Genomic DNA, 21,195 nt, shown 5'->3' with positions numbered 1-21,195 from the left:
CCATCTCCAAGTCGTCATTTCCGGTTAGATACAGACAACTAAATTCAATCACGTGGTGGTACGGTCACCTGATATTCACATGGTATTTGATCACATGTCATGTTATAAACATCACCTGCACGACAACAACTGCTGAACTGAGAAAAGAGGAATCGTTTTTGGACCCACAAGGAGGTGAAACAATTATCCTGGTTGGACAAAACATTCTTTAATCAAAATGAAACTTTTTATGTGTTTTCTTTTACTTTCAGTAGTCAGTAACAGTGCTTTGGGGTTTCAGCGGTGAGTTTTGAATAAACATCGACATAGGCCTATGACGAAACATACCTGTACTGTAGAATAGATTGGTGGGCCGGGCGGGTGGCGACCTACCTACCTACCAAGTTTACTATTTAGTTAGTAGTAATGTATGCTAGTTAACTGTTGACCCGTTCATTCATTACCACTATCCTTCATCCAGGAGGGCGATTGTAATGAATGAATAGTTCAACGTAATGATAATCCAATTGCCAATAATGCCGATGGTCTCTCCAATAACTGTTACTATAACCATACTATCTTCCATGTTTCACCATAAACATAGCCTAATTTGTTCATGTTTTTGTGTCAATGGAGTTACACAGTACAGTATTAAATAATTATTGCATAGATACATAGTTGAATTCATTTATTTAATGTTTATTTATTTAATGTTTATTTATTTATCTGCAATAAATTGTCCAGTTAAGTTAGTGTTATATTGGTAAATTCATTCATTCATTCATCTTTTTATTTCTGAATACCATGATCACATAATATATCCATAAAGCAAATAAATAAACGCGCGATAAATAAATGGAAAAGAAATCATTGTACAGATAACTAAAAAAGTTGTACAATTACAAAAAAGAAAATATTTGTCACTGCAAACAATATGCATGCACTTTCATAATGTAAATGTTGTTGAAAAAACAGTATTTGTCCTAATGTGTACTCCAAAATACAATAACCGTACCACCACACTCTCGTAAAATTCAATTTGCAAGTTGTGTTTTAAGAATAAATACTGTTTAAATTACTGAATGTGAATATGTTATGATAAATATATAATGTTATATTTTTATCTGTTTTTTTTTCTTATTAAGAATACGTCTTACAAAGTTTGACAGTCTTCGTCGTCGTCTGATTGGTGTACAAACTCCTCTGCAGCATTTTGTGAAATACAACCAGGCTACTAAATATAATCAACTTGGACCTGTTCCAGAACCACTCACAAACTATTTAGATGTAAAATATTTTTGTTTACATTTAATAACGTGAATCACTTATCTGTATATTTGTTAGTCTTTTTTATATTAAGGAAGGTGTAAAAGATGTTATAAAACAGTATAATTATAAAACTTGAAGACAAGAAAATCTGCAAGAATTTAAAAAAGAATAGCTCTGATGCACACGTTGCAAATATGTTATGATTTAAAATGTTGTTACGCCTCCACAGTGAAATAATTGATTGCAAAGTCTTCGCATATTTTTTAAAAGTAGAAATACATTTATAAATCGACACTGTACTTATCAGGCGACACTAATGTTTTACCATCTGCATAGAATTCAATATTTGTTCTACTCTTTAAATAAAAATAACTTACTGGACAGCGTGGCACTTACTTTTTGTAAGCACTGCTAATTTTTTATCTCAGTTATGGAAAACTAGTTTAAATTACTCCAGTAATATATAAAAATGTATTGCATATCCAATTGAAAGTAATATCAATTTTATATTGAAAATAAACGAAATATAACAATTTCATTTTTTCCAGGCTGAGTACTATGGAGAAATTTCAATCGGAACTCCTCCACAAAAGTTCAAAGTTATTTTTGACACAGGATCATCAAACTTATGGATTCCCTCTGTGAAATGTCCAGTAACAGATACTGCATGCGGTAGGTGATGTGATGATCTTGTTCTTGTTTATTTTACTGTCAATATTTTTTTTTATTTACAATATAGTGATGTAGCCACAAGAAATAAAAAGGTGCAGTTTTGGCAAGACTTGGTTGTCAAAGGCCTCTGCAATAACATCATCCAATACAACTTAAAAATGCTGGGCAGGAACAGCTTAGCAAAATACATTGCTATAACTCGAATGAGCCAGCTACTTAACAAAGATACATAAATATATTAATTAGTGAAATTTAAATAAATGGTAATAGCATAGAGAAATTATTTCTAAACAATTTTTTCTATTGTTCTTGCTAATACACTATTTTTGTTGTTACACAGATTCCACAATTAAACTTGATTAAAATTTCACAAATGTGGAAAAGATAATTGTTATATAAGCTCTAACCTCGATTATAGTACAGTATATAATTTGGTAAATGTTTTTGAAATGAAAGTCTGAAAGTCCTAATTAATACAGTAATGTGTTTGCTTTTCCTTGAAATAACAATTAAAAGTTTATCTGTACAATCATAGAATATATAAGTCAAAACTTACATAACATTTTTGTTCTTGGTCTAATTTTAGTTCCCAGAGGAGCAACAGATGTACTCTACTTTCTATACATTAACCACACTTTTCATGGCCTAATTTTTATAATAATGTGTGTTGCTGTAATTCAACATTGTACTTTTTCTGTTTTCTGTCCACGTACTCTCTATGAAACGGCAGTATACCTACGAACCGCCTGCGTTTTGAGCAACTGCTCGCATTTTAGTTATCACAAACCAGACAGCATGTTTGTAATTATCGCGTTAGATAAGTGTCATAGGCCATGTACGCACCTGTAGACTTGGCCTTGACGTGAATGATATTACATGAATATTGAGCACGTGTTGATGGGTGCGTTCACACTTACTTGTGAAGATAAGGAAGAATCTATTTGCAATTAATTGGTGAACATGATTATATATACTGTAACCTTCACACGTCTGATCTTTACAATTGAAAAATAAAATTTGTTTCATATTTAGGAAAAAAAAAATGTTTCCATTTGATAATTTGAATTTTTTATGAGGGACTTAAAACTATTAGATGTTTATGACAACCTAAAAATGGTGACCGTCATTCTTAATTTTTGGTGAATATCGGCAAAAAATGTCAATCGTTTACTAATAATTGGTTTGAAGGCTTGCATGGCAAAATCTAATGTTGATATAAAGTTTGCAGCACACCACGTATATTAGTTATGAAAAGAACTGTTGAGTTTCTCAACGTTTCGATCAATATACTTTGATCGTTCTCAGGAGTGAGAAAATGAGTAGGGCCTCACTCCCGAGGATAATCAATATATTATGAGCATCATATGTAGCAACTGTTTTGCATATGGTCCTGTTTTTAGAAATCCAATGAAATTAAACATGTATATACCTTATTAAAAGAGTGAAACAAAACAGAGTTAGGCCCCTAGTATTAGGCCCTAGTAGTATCACATGCTCCTACTGTAATAGTAATCATACCAACATTTTAAATCTAAAACCATGTATTTTGCAATTTTTCTGACCCATGTGACTCATATAGCAAACCATAATAAACTTCTGATTTATTTTTTCAACATGTGATATTTTGAATAGTCATTTATATTTCTGTGAGTTGTCATGTGACTGCCCAGTAGCCAATGATTGGATGTTAATTGTTAGATTACATCCTTTTATTGATAAATGTGATTGTCAGCTCATTAGTTCTTTCCTGTTTTGTCATCCGTTGATTGCATGTCATTATTATTTTGTCTATTTTTGTACCATCACATTTTAATTGCCCCAGTTTTATGTGTTTTTTGGAATGGTGACTATTTGTAGATACTTTCAGATACATTGAGAAGTTATTTGAGTTGAGGACTTGAGACCTGACATGTTTAGTTAGTTGTAGTGGTACTATGATGTTGATCGTCCATGTTAAAAATATTGTCCATCTTTGGACCACACCATCAACATTTTTATTGTCCCAGTTTTGTTTTGTTATCGAAACAATTGAATATTAATTTTGTAAAGTATAATGGATAGTGTGATATGTTGTAAAGTCCATAGAAAATGTTACAGAAAGATAATTGTACATTCAAAAAGATCAAACTTGATGTACTGTATGTGCAGATTTGTATAGATTTAGGCAAACAAGTTTGTTCTCAAAAATCAAATATTTATTGCACTTTGACCATATGTCAGCATCAGTACCTGATGACAATATATCATTCTTATGACAACATGAATTCGCTTTACTTTTTTACACACTGTACTTTAGCCATATTATACTGTATTACAAATACAGTATAATTAGTATTAATAATATTAATTATCAATTAAAATGAACTCTTGTTTATTGTGCAAGGTTTGGTTGATATTTTCAAAAGTTTTTGCACCCAAAATTTAAAATATAGTTACTCATTCATATCTAATTAAAGCCATTATCATCTTTGCTTTGACCAAAACCAACTTAAATTGGTGTTTATAGATTTGATATTAAAGTAAAATTTCATTAATGAAAGTGAGACACGCCCTTCGCTGATAATTGTCAATGACAGCTCCGGTCTCTTCTCAGTGCTCCTTTTTGTTATGTTTCACTGAAAGGAAATAATAAAGATTATTAAATAGTATAATTCATAATATTTTATCGATGACATTTGTGGTTCTTTTCAGTAAAAAAAATATACACTTTTCTCAGGAAAATAATTAGATAAACATAGTCCAGTATTTGCTGTGGTATAACAGGTTAGCGTGTCTTTGATACGTCAATGTACAACACTCACCACTCCACGTTCACACTTTTTAACAGGCATCACATTAACTTGAAATTTGTAGTATCATGTTTTATCATTTATAGTGTTAGAAACGGAAATTATTTAGCATGTTTTAGCAGATCCATTTGTGGCAAGTTTTCAATTGAGAATACTGATTTATAATTGACAAGGCCTTCTGACATTTCGTTGACATGCAAGATGTGTAGATGCACTTTCATAACAAGAGAGATCTGTCAAATGTCTTTTCCCTCTAGCGAGTTTTTACATGCACGATACACTAGTTACTTTTCTACTCTCTAGAGGCTCCACATTATTCACTTGTTGATGCATGATTTTAGTCCTTTTTTTAAATCCCCCAGCGATTGTAATTTTTCACTTCTCATGTTTACATTTATTTTTTTATGTTATACGGTAGACCTCTATTAAGAGACTTCTTTGGGACCCAAAAACAAACTTTCTTTGGAATTGGGTTGTCCCGAGTATGGGGCAACATACTGACTAATGTGATAGACTAGTGTTTTTCACCACTTTATTAATATTGATTATTGTCTCAATATGAATCCATTTGTCATAGCTATACTGCTGTGTGTGTTCAACAAAATTTTGTTTGCTCATTCAATTTTTAAAGAGTTTTAGTACTACTTTAGACGAACTTGATAATAATATATTAAATTTCTTTTTGAAAAATAATCTCCAACCAATTTTGTAACCATGGGAGGTCTTCCTTGTCATCACACGATTAATATATAGGATTAAATCACGATTCATATATAGGATTAAATCACGATTCATATACAGAATTAAATCACGATTCACTAGTCATAACAATTACTTTTAAGTAACACGGTTAAGCTGGTCTCACTCGGGCTGTGAGAAAAATACAATGACTAATTTTATATTACAATAAATGTATAAAAACAAACAAAAAATTCAGACATTTGTCTAACATTGCAAATATAAAAATATCCTTGACACTAGCAAACAGGGGGTGTAAAGGAATGATTTGACAGAAGAACAATTATGGGAAATAAAAAAACCGCATAAAAGGTGTTATGAGTAATTTAAACCTGTGTAAGGTAACAGTATTAGAGACCTATGCTCTAATTAGGAGGTGACGAGCAATTACCAACCCTAATCCGGTACATTAATCAAACGATTAGTCACTTTCTTAAATGACTCGTCAGATATCTGCTTGTGTTGGATGATTTTAAGATAAAACCATCCTTGGTGTGATATTATGTATATCTCTTGAATGTCTGAAGGCCAGGGATAGTAGTAGAATGATGATAGCAACATTATCGAATGCTAGATACATAATACATGCATTTTTCTATTGATGAAATAAGGTCATGCGTACATTGTTCCTTGAGTTGTTGACAAACGAAGGATGACAGAAAATGTCACTTAAAAAAATTATTTCATCCCTGATGATGTCAAATAATCAATGTTGTCATTATTGTATCACAGTTGTCATCACTATTATATAATGGCATTTCTAACATGACCTTAAGATTACATTTCTATCTTATTAATAGTATTATTAATTATTACGTACAGCTCTGTCTACACTGAAACTTTATGTGATGTGACCATATTTAGGCATATCACTTTTCATATTTGGGTACATCACACTTTTTTTTTTCAAACTAGTTTGATAGTATAGATAGACCTTTAGACTGTAAAACATCTGACCATTAACTAGTTCCCTGACACAAAGCTACTTTGTAGTAGTAGTTATAACATTTATCATCTTTTTTGGTACAGACCTACTGCTTTAGTGGGCTTAAACTCCAACCTAAATCTAGACGTCTGGCAACACAGTTCTGGAGGTTGTTAGTTTGAGTCCCACCCGTTATTACAATTACTTGCCAATTCCAAATCGTAAATACGAAATATACTCATGGAGTAAGGTAAAACATTTCACCATTAATCCTTTCTTACAATCAGCATTGTTTTGTTGATACCATTAGGCATAATATCAATTTCATCCTTATAGTCTTAATCTTAATCTGATTTTTATTTTGATGGATGGAACAGATTCGGGTAAAAAGAAAGACGTTCTCATCAGTGCAAGGTGTTTCCCTTTGATAAACAGAAACATGGTTTTAAAAATTGAATAATTATTAGTTAGGTAAAAGCATGGTATCTACTTGTTTGATTGACAGTAAGAAAACTCATCCTAAATGGAATATGGACAGTGTCTCCTGTTTCTGCGAAGATAAGATGCAACTTTTATTTATAGTCGTTTCTTCAATTTTTTTTGTTCATTTTGCATGAATTAGCTGATTTTTATTTCTGTACATCTGAACATAATTAAGAATTTAAAAAAAATTTTAAATAGAGTATAAAAATTCAAAAGTGCAAAGGTTTTTATCCCAGGGTAATTGGTTCTATTTCTAGCATTCAACCATACACATAAATAAAAAACAATACATATATGTTTACAGTGGAGACGCAGAGTGCTCAAATAACCATTAAATCTCTAATTTTCCCCTGCGCATGCGCCATTTTTATACCATGAAGTAGAAATTGTTTACACCCAGTGCCTTCAGAAATCCAAGAAAATGTCATCAATCATGAACCTCATTTACTACTAGCCAAAAATGGTAAAAGCTTATCAAATATAGAAAGAATCTTCCCGCCGACATTTTTTTGTATAAAAGGGTGATTGGTTCTATTTCTAGTTGTGTGTGTAGCATTTAGCCACACACATGATACACACAAAATAAAAAACAATACTTATGTATATGTTATACTATGTTTATATTGCAAATCGTGTCTTTTTATATTAGTTCACTTTAGCATTCTTTTAATTTTATTAATTGTTAATTACATATCTGTAATGTTTTTGTGTTATTCAACTTGTCATGGACTCTAGATTTCAATGACAACAAAGTACAATTGACACCTACAAATGCGTTGTTCGTATTTGATGTCCGTCGGCAGTGTTTCATTGATGTCTGTTTGATACATGCTGTAGGAAGGAAGAGGTAATTGGTAATCGTTTGTAGTTTTGTTTCAAAAAATAAACTGATGTGTTGCTAGACAGACTTTATTTAAACAAATTTATCTTTTTCTTCATTTATTCATAATTTATTCACCCGATTCCCAGTGCTGTATCTCCACATACTATCTATTTCCGAAGTATCATAGGAGTATTTGGTAATACAGCATCTCATTTAAATCACATGTGGTGCCTGTATTATGTAAGGTTAGGTTACTACTAGATACATGTGAAACACATGTGATGTTGTATTACCAAATATTCCTATGATACTTCGGAAATAGATACAATACCGAGCATGATTTATTTTATAATACCATATTCCACATATGCAGATGTCGCTATGTCGCTATGTCATCTTGCCAACTAGAAGTGCAAAATAAAAAGGCCTGCCATTTTAAAATAAATTGAAAATATACATCCTCCTATTGCTCTTAAAAACTGCAGTACAGTTTTATAAAATTGACTCATTGTTAGTTAATATGGCATTAAAAGAAATATCTTAACATATCTTTTCAATTTTACGGATACAAGGCTCATATAAAAATTGTTCGCATTGATACGCTAACATCCCTGAAATATACGGAGCATGATTGAAACTGCCGTATCTGATATGCGGATTGGTGCAGTCGCATTCTGTGATCCCACTTCCATTTGTGAATAACTTTTTCAGACAGACAGACAGAAGTTACATCACTACACAAAACACTTAAAACATAAATTATAAACAGAATATAAAAAAAAAAATACAATATTTGAAATGTTTACAAATAAATATAGAAATATGATATATATTCTATATTCATTCATAAATGTAGTCATGGATATTTCTTTAAAAGGTTGATATTTAGCTGTATATTAATTTTATAAGGACTTAAGTTAGTGCTTATCTTTCATGTAACAGCTTAAGAGATCATGTTATTTGCTGACGATCAAGATTATTTTGATGTTGTGTTTAATTGGCAAACTATTCCCAAATGCAATGTTTAACCTTAATACGAGAAAAATGAGATGTAATATTAAGGAAAAATGATAAAGCAGTTATTTCTACATGAAGGTCAATAAAAAGGCTTTTGTTTTCAAGGTTCAAGATTGATTGGATTAGGTTTTTTTTTTGTTTTTCAATTTTCATAGTAGTAAAATTTTATTATTAATATTTTTTTCGGTTTAAGGCCAGCAAAAATAGATACATATTTTGTGTGATAATATCTTTGAAACTTTTATAGAAATCCAAACTTAAACTTCAAATAATATTAATATTTTTTTTTAAATAGTAGAAAACGGATAAAAAAATTAAAACTTCAATTTATTTCTATTTATGAATATTTTTTATTTTATTTTGAGGCTCCAAAAAATATAATATAAAAAACAAAGTAAGATAAAAGTGGTTATGTAAATTATTGTAAATTGTACATTTATTTATTTATATTTTATAAATTATCATGTATTGATTATTTATTTTTTAAAATTTTCAAAATTACACAAGTTACGATTTGAATGTGTATTAAAATTGCCTACAAAAAAACCTTTCATTTTAGATAGAAATATAAATAAAATTTTAAACAAGATATGTTTTAAATAGGTAAATAATCAAACTAGCACCACTGTGGTCATACAACTCTTTACGCTGCATTTTGTTTAACTGTTATCTCCGATTTAACTGTTTGCCATATGAAAGTTCGCAAACAACAGACTATAGAGTGCAGCAAACAGTATTTTTGTGTTTTTAACAGTAATTCTATTATTTTGATTCAAGCAACAGTTGTACAGTTGATATAAAACAATCATTACAATTAATTTGGTAATAGTATATTTTGGGTTCAATAATGTAATTGGAAATTGTTTGATTAAACATGGGTTTTTTTGGCTAATTTATAGGAGATATAGTGCATGGTTTTTTATTTTTCCTTTTTAATAGGCCTACAGGTATTATGATTTGGGTTTAGAAACCTAAGAAAATATATTTAATATAGCTGGTATCTTTATTTAGAAGTAAAGAAGAAGAAAGTAGATTTTCAAAACCATAAAATATTTGTTTTCAAATCATTTTTAAATGCATGTACAGTATTTGAGAATTTGTCTTTCTCATCCACTTTGATTTTATATAAATAATGCATTGGACTACAGGAGGTTTAAAAATGCTACTTTTTCTAATTTATTTTATTATGGTTATTGGATCCTTATACCTGAATAAATTGTCCCTTTATAAATTGTCTATATAAATACTAATAGTGATGCTTCCCAAGTTTTCTGCAGTTTGGTTAATTAATTAATTAAATAATTTAATCATGCTGTTTATCTTAAAATATTATCAAAGATATGTATATTTGCATTAGTATTTAAACATATAAAAATGTTTAATAATAATATACAATAGTTTTATTAATACATAATATTACTACTATTATTATTAGTACTAATATTTCTTTTTTCCGTATATTTTTTTTCTTTTGCAGTTTTGCATAATAAATATAACAGCAGTAAATCCAGTACATACAAAGCAAATGGCACAAGTATCAACATTGAATATGGCACTGGTAGTATGAAAGGCTTCCTAAGTACAGACACAGTTGCAGTAAGTCAGTTCAAAAAGGCTCGTTAAAGGCCTGTACTATGGAGGAGGGTGTAGGTAGAAGGGAAAATTAGAAAATATACAGAGTAGCCACGAATTGTAAGTTTTTCTTGAAAAATAACACCATAACAACCCAGCATCAATTTTTCATCTAATAACTACTATTTATTAATTTTAATTTAATTTTTACCAGTAAATATCTCTTTATAATAACCATCAGCAGAAAAAAAAAACAGGTTGTAGAGTATCGTCTACAGTACACACAATTATTCATATAATCTCCTAAAAAATACATTCATACTCCAAAAATATGGGAGCAGAGCTTTTTAGTTTTAAAATAGTGTTAATTGGTGGTTTACCTCTACCTAATTAGTGAATTCATGACAACTGGTGGCCAAAAATTCCTAAACTTTGAATAAAGGAAGTGAAAAATCACTGTCTGAAATTGGTCTGTAAAAAGCTATATTTGGTAGTTCAGTAATGTTATCTTTGAATTTCTGATACCTTGATGAAAGAAGGCTTATTTTATTAAAATAAAATGGTTTCATTTAATTAAATTTCAGATAGAATCAGTTGTTGCCAAGAGTCAGACCTTTGCAGAAGCGACGCAAGAACCAGGAACAACGTTTGTTGCGGCAAAGTTTGATGGAATATTGGGAATGGGTTACTCAGAGATTGCTGTTGATGGTGTGCAGACCGTCTTTGATACATTTGTTGAACAGAAAGTGGTTGCAAAACCTATTTTTTCTTTCTATTTAGATCGGTAAGTTATTGTCTTTAGAAATCTCAAATGCAATCTAAACAATACATTCATTTATGAATAAACAAAGTCATATAAATGGTTTTGGTTGCGTTTTCGTAGTTAAAAATAAGCTTTCTGTTTGAGGTCATTATCTTATAAAAGTGAAATTACAAATTGAATATAAATAACTTTTTAAAATTTGTATAAAGTTCATACAGTAATAATAATTAATGTATTAATTTATTTTATACTTTGCCTTATTTTTTTTTATAATCAATGTGTACAATTATTTTTAAATCCAGTTATTTCAGCCCTGCTTATATTATATTTATACCAAAATATCATTTGGTCATCTGTGGCCAACTTTAGCCAATTTTCAATCATATAGAGGGCAGTAAACATTATAAATGAGTAAACTGAACTCTTGTTCATTGTTATTTTGATACATTACAGCTTTCAATAAAGTTTAAAGAGGTTGATACAATAGACAAAAATGTTAATGTTACTTCAAATTATACAACTGTCAAACAATTCTATTTCACTTTTACCGAGGTAGCATATAAAGCGTGCATACCAAAAGCACAAGATAAATGGGAAAACCAACTTCAAAATTGTTTTATCGACTGGAATCTATGTTGGAAAAACAAAGTTAAGAGTATGTTGCACATAAAAAGAGTGGCTTTCTTTAATTTTAAGTTGCTACATAAAATTTTACCAACTAGGTGTAAGCTAAAATTATGGAATTTGTCAAACAGTAATTATTGTGAATATTGTAATGAGGAGGTTGAAAATGAAAAGCATATGTTATTTACATGCAAAGAAGTAAAACATTGCTGGGTAAAATGTTGCGCTATGTTGAAAACATGTTTTGCATTTACTCAGGAAGTTACATGGGAGAAAATTTTACTTGGAAAATATGATGTCAAAATTAATGAAATATTTTCCATTTTAACTTTCTGTGTTTACAAAAATAAAGTCAAATACAGACTAGGACTTGTTAAAAAATGTCCATGGTTAATGTTCACTGCGGAGTTAGAAGATATAATCAATTGTGAGTTTTTAATAAATAAAGAAAAGGCAAAAAAAATGTGGTCAGATATGGACCGTAACAATTTAGCAAGGTATAAAATTAACGTTTATAAAATTGATATTTAGGTAAAGTAAAATATAACTTTTTTTTTTTTTTTGATTGCCTGAAAGAGATAAAAAGAGTTAGAAAATTAAGAATTCTGTGGTAAATTATACGTACATTGTTAAGGATTGAAAAACGTGTAAAGAGTGTATAACATAGAGGAATTTTTTTTTCTTTCCTTATACTATTATATATAAAATGCAATGGTAGGAGTGAGATATCAGTTGTACTGAAAGTTAGTTAATGTCAATTATATTGTATTGTATCATTACATTACTCATGTGCTCAATGTACTCATTGTAAACGAACATTTTATTGATGAAGAAATAAAAGTGGGTCGATCCTACATAAGACAAAAAAAAGTTTAAAGTTTACAGACAGAAGTTAATAAATAATAAATAGTTTATATAGTTGCCAACTTTTTCAGTGGCCAATGGTGAGACATTAATTTAATGAGGGCCCTCTGTTATTTTTATTCAAAATAATTTCAAAATACACCCTCTATATTGAATTTTTTTTTAATTGAGTTGGCTTAACTACATCAACCATAAAATACAAATAAACATAGGCCTAGGCTTATTATGCTCAAATTAATTACCGTATATTTCGGTGTATAAGTCGCACTTTTGACACGCAAATTTGACCTCTAAATTAAGGGTGCGTCTTATACACCGAACATAAATGCCTCACCACACAGATTGTACATCACCTATACTATAGATAGGCTATCGTCACCTCGTTTGCTAGGTTAGGTCAGCTACAGTAACTAACTAACGTAACGGCAACCTGCTTCTGCCTAGTTTTCAAGGCATTTTAGCATGATGTTATACTAAATAATATGATGAAAAGATTTGTTCATTATGGCACTCCGATAAAATTTCATTTGTAAACGTTTACGTACGATTGGAATAGTATTTATTTATACAGTAGTTATACGCACGATCGCCGTACCCCCAGCGCAAGCCCTTTCTTGGCGGCCACATGGTGTATTTATAGTTATACGCACAACCGCCGTACCCCTAGCCTAGCGCAAGCCCTTCTTGGCGGCCACATGGTGTACGGTATTCGATTAGTATATTCTCCAGTTGATTATAGCATGGACCTAGCGTATACACTTCTCGGATACATAGATACTAATCGAATACGATTGTCCGTGAAAACGTGCGCCCTCTCGAAATGATCGAGCGAGGCTAGCCCACACACGTACGTGTTACACACACGGTCATGCACTCGATGTTGCGGCGAAACTCATGAATAACAAGTTAGAAAGAACTTGTTGAGGCTGGGCGCGGCCGAGCCTAGGTATGAAAAAACCTAAATAAAGGACGCCGTTGTAGATATAACAAAATATATTATTACAATAATATTGATTACAATTTAAAAAAACATGGTTTTGATGAAAAATAAGGTGCGTCTTATACATCGACGATATAAAAATACCGATATTTTACTCTCAGTCTCAGTTAGGGGGTGCGTCTTATACACAGGTGCGACTTTATACACCGAAATATACGGTAATGTGCATTCCTAGGCTATATTTCCTTCAAAATAGGCAAGTTAATTTCAAAATAATGTTTTTTCTCAATATTTTTATGGATGCGCGAGAAATAGTACGTGTAGGCATAACAAATTTGCCCTCAAGCATGATACTCACGCATTACGCGTCAGAGTTGGTAGGTACTCGAGTCGAGTGAGAATGATTCACTGCGAGCGGTTGTGTTCTGGAAGAGCTCCCTAGGCCCGAATTTCACCTGATTGACTATTCTTGTTACCCGGGAATTTCAAACGTTCCCGGCGACGACAGTGTGAAGGCAGGGCGCACCCCTAGCCTAGGCATAGTGCAATATATTTTCAACTTGTATAAAGCGTTGGACTTCCATTTTAACTTTTATACTATATGGAGTACATTTTTTAATCATATATTATAAGAACCGACCCACAGTTTTATAGTCGCTGATTGAATTTTAAGCAATTTTACGCAGTGTTCAAATATTTTTCCGTTGTTGTCGTCCATCTTGATTTGTCGAGGGCCGTATCAAGATTATTTTACCAGTTATTTTCCAATTTTTGATGTTTGTTGACGATTTTTATGATAATAACTGTTTTTTAAATACTTTAACTGTGCTGTGATGTCCTGTAAAAGTCGATTGTGATCATTTGCCTGTCAATGCTTGGACTCATCATCATTGTACACAGGATTCTTATTTCGCTTGGATTTCTTTGCATTCAAGATGGTGAGCATAACTATTATTTATATTTCTCATGTCCTTTTATCGCTCTTTTGGAGTCATAGTGTTGAGCAGCATGCCTACTTATCGCACAATTACTGTTCAAACAATACGAGTATTATCAAGCGCAAATTTCAAGGCCCTCCTCAGGTCCTTTATTCTAACTCAACTGCAACACGACACTATTGTAGTTTATCATGTGATGGTGACATACACCCTAACCCAGGCCCTGTAAATCAGCATTAGGCACAGGAGCAGCAGCTGCGTTCATCGAGTTCATCTATCAGTACTGCGTCAACTTTGAATTGTCTTAACATGAATGCCCGCAGTCTTCGGAACAAGACCATTCAATTACAAGCGTTTCTCTCTATTCAAAACATTGATATTTTAGCAATAACAGAATCCTGGCTTACATCAGAAGATTTGACATCTTCACTGGGCATTCCTCAAGATTATATGGTGATCAGAAAGGACAGACCCAACAAGAAAGGAGGCGGTGTATTTGCAGCAATAAAGAACGAACTGAATCCAATTCATTGTCATTTGCTGGACTCTGGTCCTCATGAAGTTATATGTTTTTCTATTTCGATTGACAATTATAAGATGCTTTTCGCTGTTTGTTACTGCCCACCGAACTCTCCAGTGTCCTTCTGGAATGACTTTAGTAACAATTTTCTTCTGCCTTTATTACCTCACTTACCAAAGTATGATGATATTTATATTGTTGGGGATTTTAATTTAAATTGGAATCTTAAACATACGATACCTACCATTTTTCTTGACACTATGAATGCTTTAAATTGTACTCAGCTTGTTGAGGAAATCACTAGGCCTAATCATTTGGTCCCATCATCTGGTACAATAATTGATCTTGTTTTTTCAAACAGGCCAGACCGTTTAATTTCACTTGATGTCATTGATAACCCAGTGATCAGTGATCACCATGCAGTTTCCTTTAACGTATTACTTTCCAAACCGTATTCTAAATTGTTGGTACGTAATTTTCTTGCTTACCACAAAACTGATATTGACCATCTAAAAAAACTTGTCCACCTTGCCCCATGGAATGTCTTCATGGATGAAAACTCAGTTGACAACTCATGGGATGGATTTCTGGATATTTTTACAGCTATTGTCCGTGACTCAGTTCCGTTGAAATCACGCAAGCAGCGGAAACATTCCCCATGGGTTACCAATGACATCAAGCAATTTATCAATATAAAGCATAGACTGTTTAGAAAAGCCAAACGTACTGGTTCTGTATCTGCATGGGATGACTATAAGTCTATTCGTAATAAGGTTAAGCGTCTATGCAATAAGTCGTATTATTCATATGTCAACAAATTATTTACAAGTGACTCTACTCGTAAAGCTTTCTGGCGTTTTGTTAGAGAACGTAGAAGATCACCAGCACCGTTATCTTTTAATATTAATGGTGTGAATGTTTCGTCACACCCTGTAATTGCTAGTTCATTTAATGATTTTTTTGTTTCTGTTTTTAACTCACCCATAATTCCCAGCTGTGAACCTCCGGTTTGTAATGTCCCAATCCCTGAACTTTCTCAACTTAACTTTAACGTCTACAATGTTGAGAAGGTGATTAATGGACTTTCATCTAATAAATCTCCAGGTCCTGATTCCGTGCATCCATACATATTGAAATCTGCTTCTGAATTTATTGCTCCACCATTATTTAATTTGTTTAACTTGTCCCTGCGTATGGGAGAAATCCCCGCTAAGTGGAAAATGTCCCATATCACTCCTATATTTAAATCTGGTGATAAAAATGCAATTTGTAATTACAGACCAATATCCCTTACCCCTATTTGTTCGAAACTGCTTGAAAAAATACTGTTTTCAAGTATATCTGATCATGTTGCTTATAATTGTCCAATTACTGATGTCCAGCACGGTTTTTTCCCCTCACGTTCCTGTGTTACCCAACTTACCAACCTAACTCATTACTGGGCATCTTCGCTAGATAAAACTAAAGCCCCCAGAATTGATGTTATCTTTCTCGACTATGCCAAAGCGTTTGATAAACTACCTCACCATATTATTTTAAATAAGCTGGCTAGCCACTTTAATATCAGAGGCAATGTCTGGAAATGGATCAAGTCATTTCTATTGGGACGTTCCCAAAGAGTCTTGTATCAAGGATCCATTAGCCCATCATCCCCAGTTACCTCTGGCATACCACAGGGCAGCGTACTTGGACCCCTTATTTTTAACTTATTTATAAATGACCTTCCCTCATCTATTATTTCTCCATGTGCATTGTTTGCCGATGACACAATAATTTATAGAAATATATTTACTGTAGACGATGAAGTTGTTCTTCAGTGCGATCTGATCAGGCTTTCCTCTTGGTGTGATCTAAATGAAATGGAGCTTAACTTAAATAAAACCAAGGTTCTCCACATTACAAGATCAAGGAAAGAGTATAGACCTGTTTATCGTATAAATGACTTGCCTATTAAATCCGTATCTAGTCATTGTCATCTGGGGGTCACGATTAATAGTGAACTTACTTGGGATGACCATGTAAACTTAATTATTTCTCGTTCAAATCGAATGTTGGGTTTTATTACTAGTATTGCAGGAGGATCATCCCCTTCAGCTATTTTCTCACTCTATAAAGCTCTCATTGTCCCCATCCTTGAATATGGTGTCCCAGCGTGGTTGCCTCGAACCAAAAAACTTACAGAACGTATCGAGGCAGTCCAGCGAAGGGCTACTAGGCTTGTCCTTAAACAAACAAGAGGTGAAATGGAATACGAGGAACGTCTCACTAAGCTAAATTGGCCTACACTATCTAATCGAAGAAATTATCTTCTGTTATCCTTTGTTTGTAAATCACTTATTGGAACGGTTGATTGTAGTAGTGTTCGTCAATCTTTAGTTGTTAATGGCCGTCACCTTGATACACTTAAGTTCATTCATCACTATGCTCGAACCAATTGTCTTCATCATTCCGCTATTAATATATTCCCTAGGTTGTGGGAAGAATTACCGGAAATGATTAAAAATTCTTTAATTTTAGACAGTTTTCAAATATTTTTAAATTCACTTAAATCACATGTTTTATATTGACTTTGTTGAATCGACTATTATGTATTTTATCCGTTTATTTTATATTGACACTGTTGATTCGTCTATTTGTTTTTTAAATATTTTTATATAGTTTATTTTATATCATTGTTGTTACTTTGGGAGTACGGAACCTGAACTCTTGTTATAGTGATTAGGTTCACTTTTAGGTTCCTGCCTACTCCCTTAGTTTCTGTGTTTTGTTTGTTTGTAACTGGTTTTTGGCAATAAATAATAATAATAATAATAATAAGTTTGTGAGAGTATCTTCGGAAAACTCTTTGCCATAATGAAATTAAATAACTTGTAGTGCAAGTTGTAAAAGTAAATTTATTATTTCTATCAGTTTCTGTAAATAGTATTTTTATTATTATTTCCAATTTACTACTAATGCACCTTTTGCCATACTTGGTAATGTAAAATTGTTTTAATATACTTTATCACAATAACATTGTATAAATGTCTAAATATTATTTTTCAGAAATACAAATGATAGTTCAGGTGGAGAACTGATTCTGGGAGGATCAGACCCAAATTACTACAAAGGTAACTTTTCTTATGAGAAAGTTACCAAGAAAGGTTATTGGCAGTTTAACATGGACAGGTAATGGTTTTGGAATTTGTAGATTTAAGTACTTGTTTGCTCTATTGAGAAAAAGGTTGCATTATATATACATCAATGGGGGCTGCTTCGGTTCACTGATTATTATCCTTACATTACCTTATAAAGGGTTGTTATTGGAAATGTGGATTTAATATTCTTGGACTATATCCAAGTTTCAGTTAAAACTGGTTTTTCCAAAAGTATGAGCTGCAGCATAAGTCTGAATTTTAATCCTACTTGTGCAAAATAGATGAGTATTGTAAAATTTTATGTAAAAAGTGACTGGGGTATGTAGACCTTCATACTAATATCAATCAGTACAATGATTAATTTTCTAAATATGTCTTGGCAACCATTTTAATCTCTTTTTAACACCAAATATGAAATGAAACATTGCATGCTTCACTTGTTTGATTGATGTCACTGGAAAGGAATTTAATCAATTGTATTTTAATACACTACTGTACACTATAATATGTTATGTTAATATCCAGCATTGTATGTGATATGATGCAATAACTTGTGTATTTGTATTGTACACAAACTCTTCCTACACATACTTATTATTATTCACACATATTCCGTGTCAATAACATTTCAAAATTAATGCATGTATTACATTTATTACATTTAATTTTGGACACTATTAGGAAGTGTGCTAGATATATACCGGTAAATGAAATAATTTTATCACTGTGTACAAACACACATAGTTCATATTCATATTGATATTTATTTTGTGAAATTTCCTTATAATATCTTGTAATGGTCATGTTCTAGTTCGTATTGTTTGCAATGTTATTTACTTCCCTTTCAGAAAATCTATATATATATATAAATTCAAAGGCAAAATACTGAAAAAATAACAATGCTGTGGGTATCATATAATATACACAAAGATAAATAGGTCTATAAAATCAGAAAATCAATTGAATATACTGTACCGGTAGAATGAAAGAAAAACGTGAACAATATAAAAGTACAGTATTCTATTTTAAATGAAGCTTAGATTTAGACAGCCTTATAAATACTCTATGCACAACTGTATTTTAAAACCTTACCACAGATACCGTCGACCTGACTATGAAATACAAACATTTTATATATATTACCGGTAATAATAATTTAATCATAAATGATACATTACCAATTTCACAGTGCCAATAATTCTTTCCTTAAAATATAGTATATTTAGAATTAATATTCTTTGCCTGTTGTGTTTATATTATAAAGCTCTGTTAACTTTTCTGGCTGTTTTACTTTATCGTTTTGATTTAGCTTTTCTCTTTTTTTTGTATCTCCATTGAGATCCAGCCACTGATACCCACAGCATTGTCATTTGTTCAGTAATTTGCCTTTGGATTTATATACATATATCTATGTATATATTTCAGCATTGCAATACAAGGTGGTTCCAAATATTGTCCCAATGGATGTGAGGCTGTCGCTGATACAGGTACTTCCTTAATTGCTGGTCCTACAACTGATGTCTTAGCTATCAACAAAGAACTTGGTGCCAAAGAAATGCAAGGCTCGGTAAGGAATATAAATAGGGTTAAAAGAATCCACAAAATAATATGGGTTATTGAGGAAAGGGAGGGAAAGTCATTTGCCAAAACTGTGGTTATAAAATCTAAAAGAACACATACAAACCGTTTATGCAATTGTTTCCATCCGGTTGTGGCAACAACTTGATTTTGTTGTTTTTAAACTCCAATGCAAATTAAATGATGCAGTATTTTTCACTATTAAATTTGAAATATAATTTAATATCTTCTTGTTACAGTACATATTTGATTGCAATCAAGTGTCATCGTTACCAAAGATTGGTTTTGTTCTTGGCGGAAAGGCATTTTACTTGACGGGTGAAGATTATGTACTCAAGGTATGTCAAGACTGTATTTGTTAAATTAGCTTTAAGTTTAGGAAAAAAACTCTTAAATACTAGATACCTTTGGGCTGGCAAAATATGTATGATTTTCTGGAAAGTCTTGTATTCGGAGGGTATTTTTAATGGTAAAAGTGAATTTTCAAGAAAAATCTGGTTTTGGGAAAGTTTCCGGTTTTCAGAGAGTCTTGTATTGGAAGACTTGACTGACAATTACATGGTTTCACAAAGGGTACATATAAATTAGTTTTTGGGATCATATCTATAATTTTTCCCTAATGCACTCCTCCTGTTGGATGTCTCTAGCAACTGGGTCACAATGGTATAAGCTCAACATGATTGATTAACTTTTAGTTAACTTTTATTTGTTTATATTTCAGGTTGCACAGGGGAGTGAAACCATTTGTCTGAGCGGTTTCCAAGCTCTAGATGTAGCACCGCCAGCTGGCCCTCTGTGGATTCTGGGTGATGTCTTTTTGGGCAAGTTCTACACCGAGTTTGACAAGGGTGCAGATCGTCTAGGCTTTGCTGAGGCTGTTTAAACACCCTTTCTCATATGCTAATTTCTTAGCCACATGTGACACTTTTTACAATTATATGCATTTTTATAATAGTTTGGATTGTAGTTGCTGAATGTTTTTAAATGATTAATGCCATATTCAAATATAAATTAAATAATAAACATTTATATAATACAGTAAAAGGCAAACATTTGTTATACTTAATGTAAAATTCATGACTTACTGTTTTGGGTCATCTATAAATAGATTTTAAAAACTTAAAAAATATGCAATATGAAATGTCTATAAATAATTGTGTGCTTCCCCTCTTTATGTATTATGAGTTTGATTATTTTGCCATCCTTAAATTTTGACAAATAAATACTAGATCAACATATTCATATTTTTAGCTTTATATTATTAATTTGTTAAAATAATGTCCGAACATTGTTACATTTTTAAATGAAATATTAAATTTATCATAAATTTGTCAACCAATAGATTTTTTTTATATAAAATTTACTTTATTCTATTTTGTATTAATAATTGTATATTTTTTACTAAAGCTTATATTATTCACAAATCAACATTGAAGATAATAAACATTACTGAACAATTGTTGTTATTTTATTGTTTTACTTTACAATGCACAGATGCATAGATGCTATCTGATAAAGTAATATATAGTAGGCCTACGGTACTGTTTGTCGGAATAAATAAATG

At 31.5% G+C, this 21,195-nt stretch overlaps 1 protein-coding gene across 1 annotated transcript; it reads left to right on the top strand.

Moving 5' to 3' along the window:
* The first annotated feature begins 102 nt into the window (after window positions 1–102).
* Window positions 103–20,832, top strand: LOC140052344 (lysosomal aspartic protease-like). Its single transcript, XM_072097868.1, has 9 exons — window positions 103–282; window positions 1,125–1,266; window positions 1,797–1,920; window positions 10,173–10,291; window positions 10,852–11,051; window positions 17,962–18,084; window positions 19,479–19,620; window positions 19,871–19,969; window positions 20,353–20,832. Exons 1-9 carry the CDS (start codon window positions 218–220, stop codon window positions 20,512–20,514), a joined length of 1,176 nt encoding a protein of 391 aa, XP_071953969.1. The 5' UTR covers window positions 103–217; the 3' UTR covers window positions 20,515–20,832.
* Window positions 20,833–21,195: the final 363 nt, after the last annotated feature.

The sequence above is a fragment of the Antedon mediterranea genome, chromosome 6 (genome assembly GCF_964355755.1).
Source record: "Antedon mediterranea chromosome 6, ecAntMedi1.1, whole genome shotgun sequence".
Classification (NCBI taxonomy): Eukaryota; Metazoa; Echinodermata; class Crinoidea; order Comatulida; family Antedonidae; genus Antedon; species Antedon mediterranea.
This window is presented reverse-complemented; position numbering and strand designations above follow the sequence as displayed.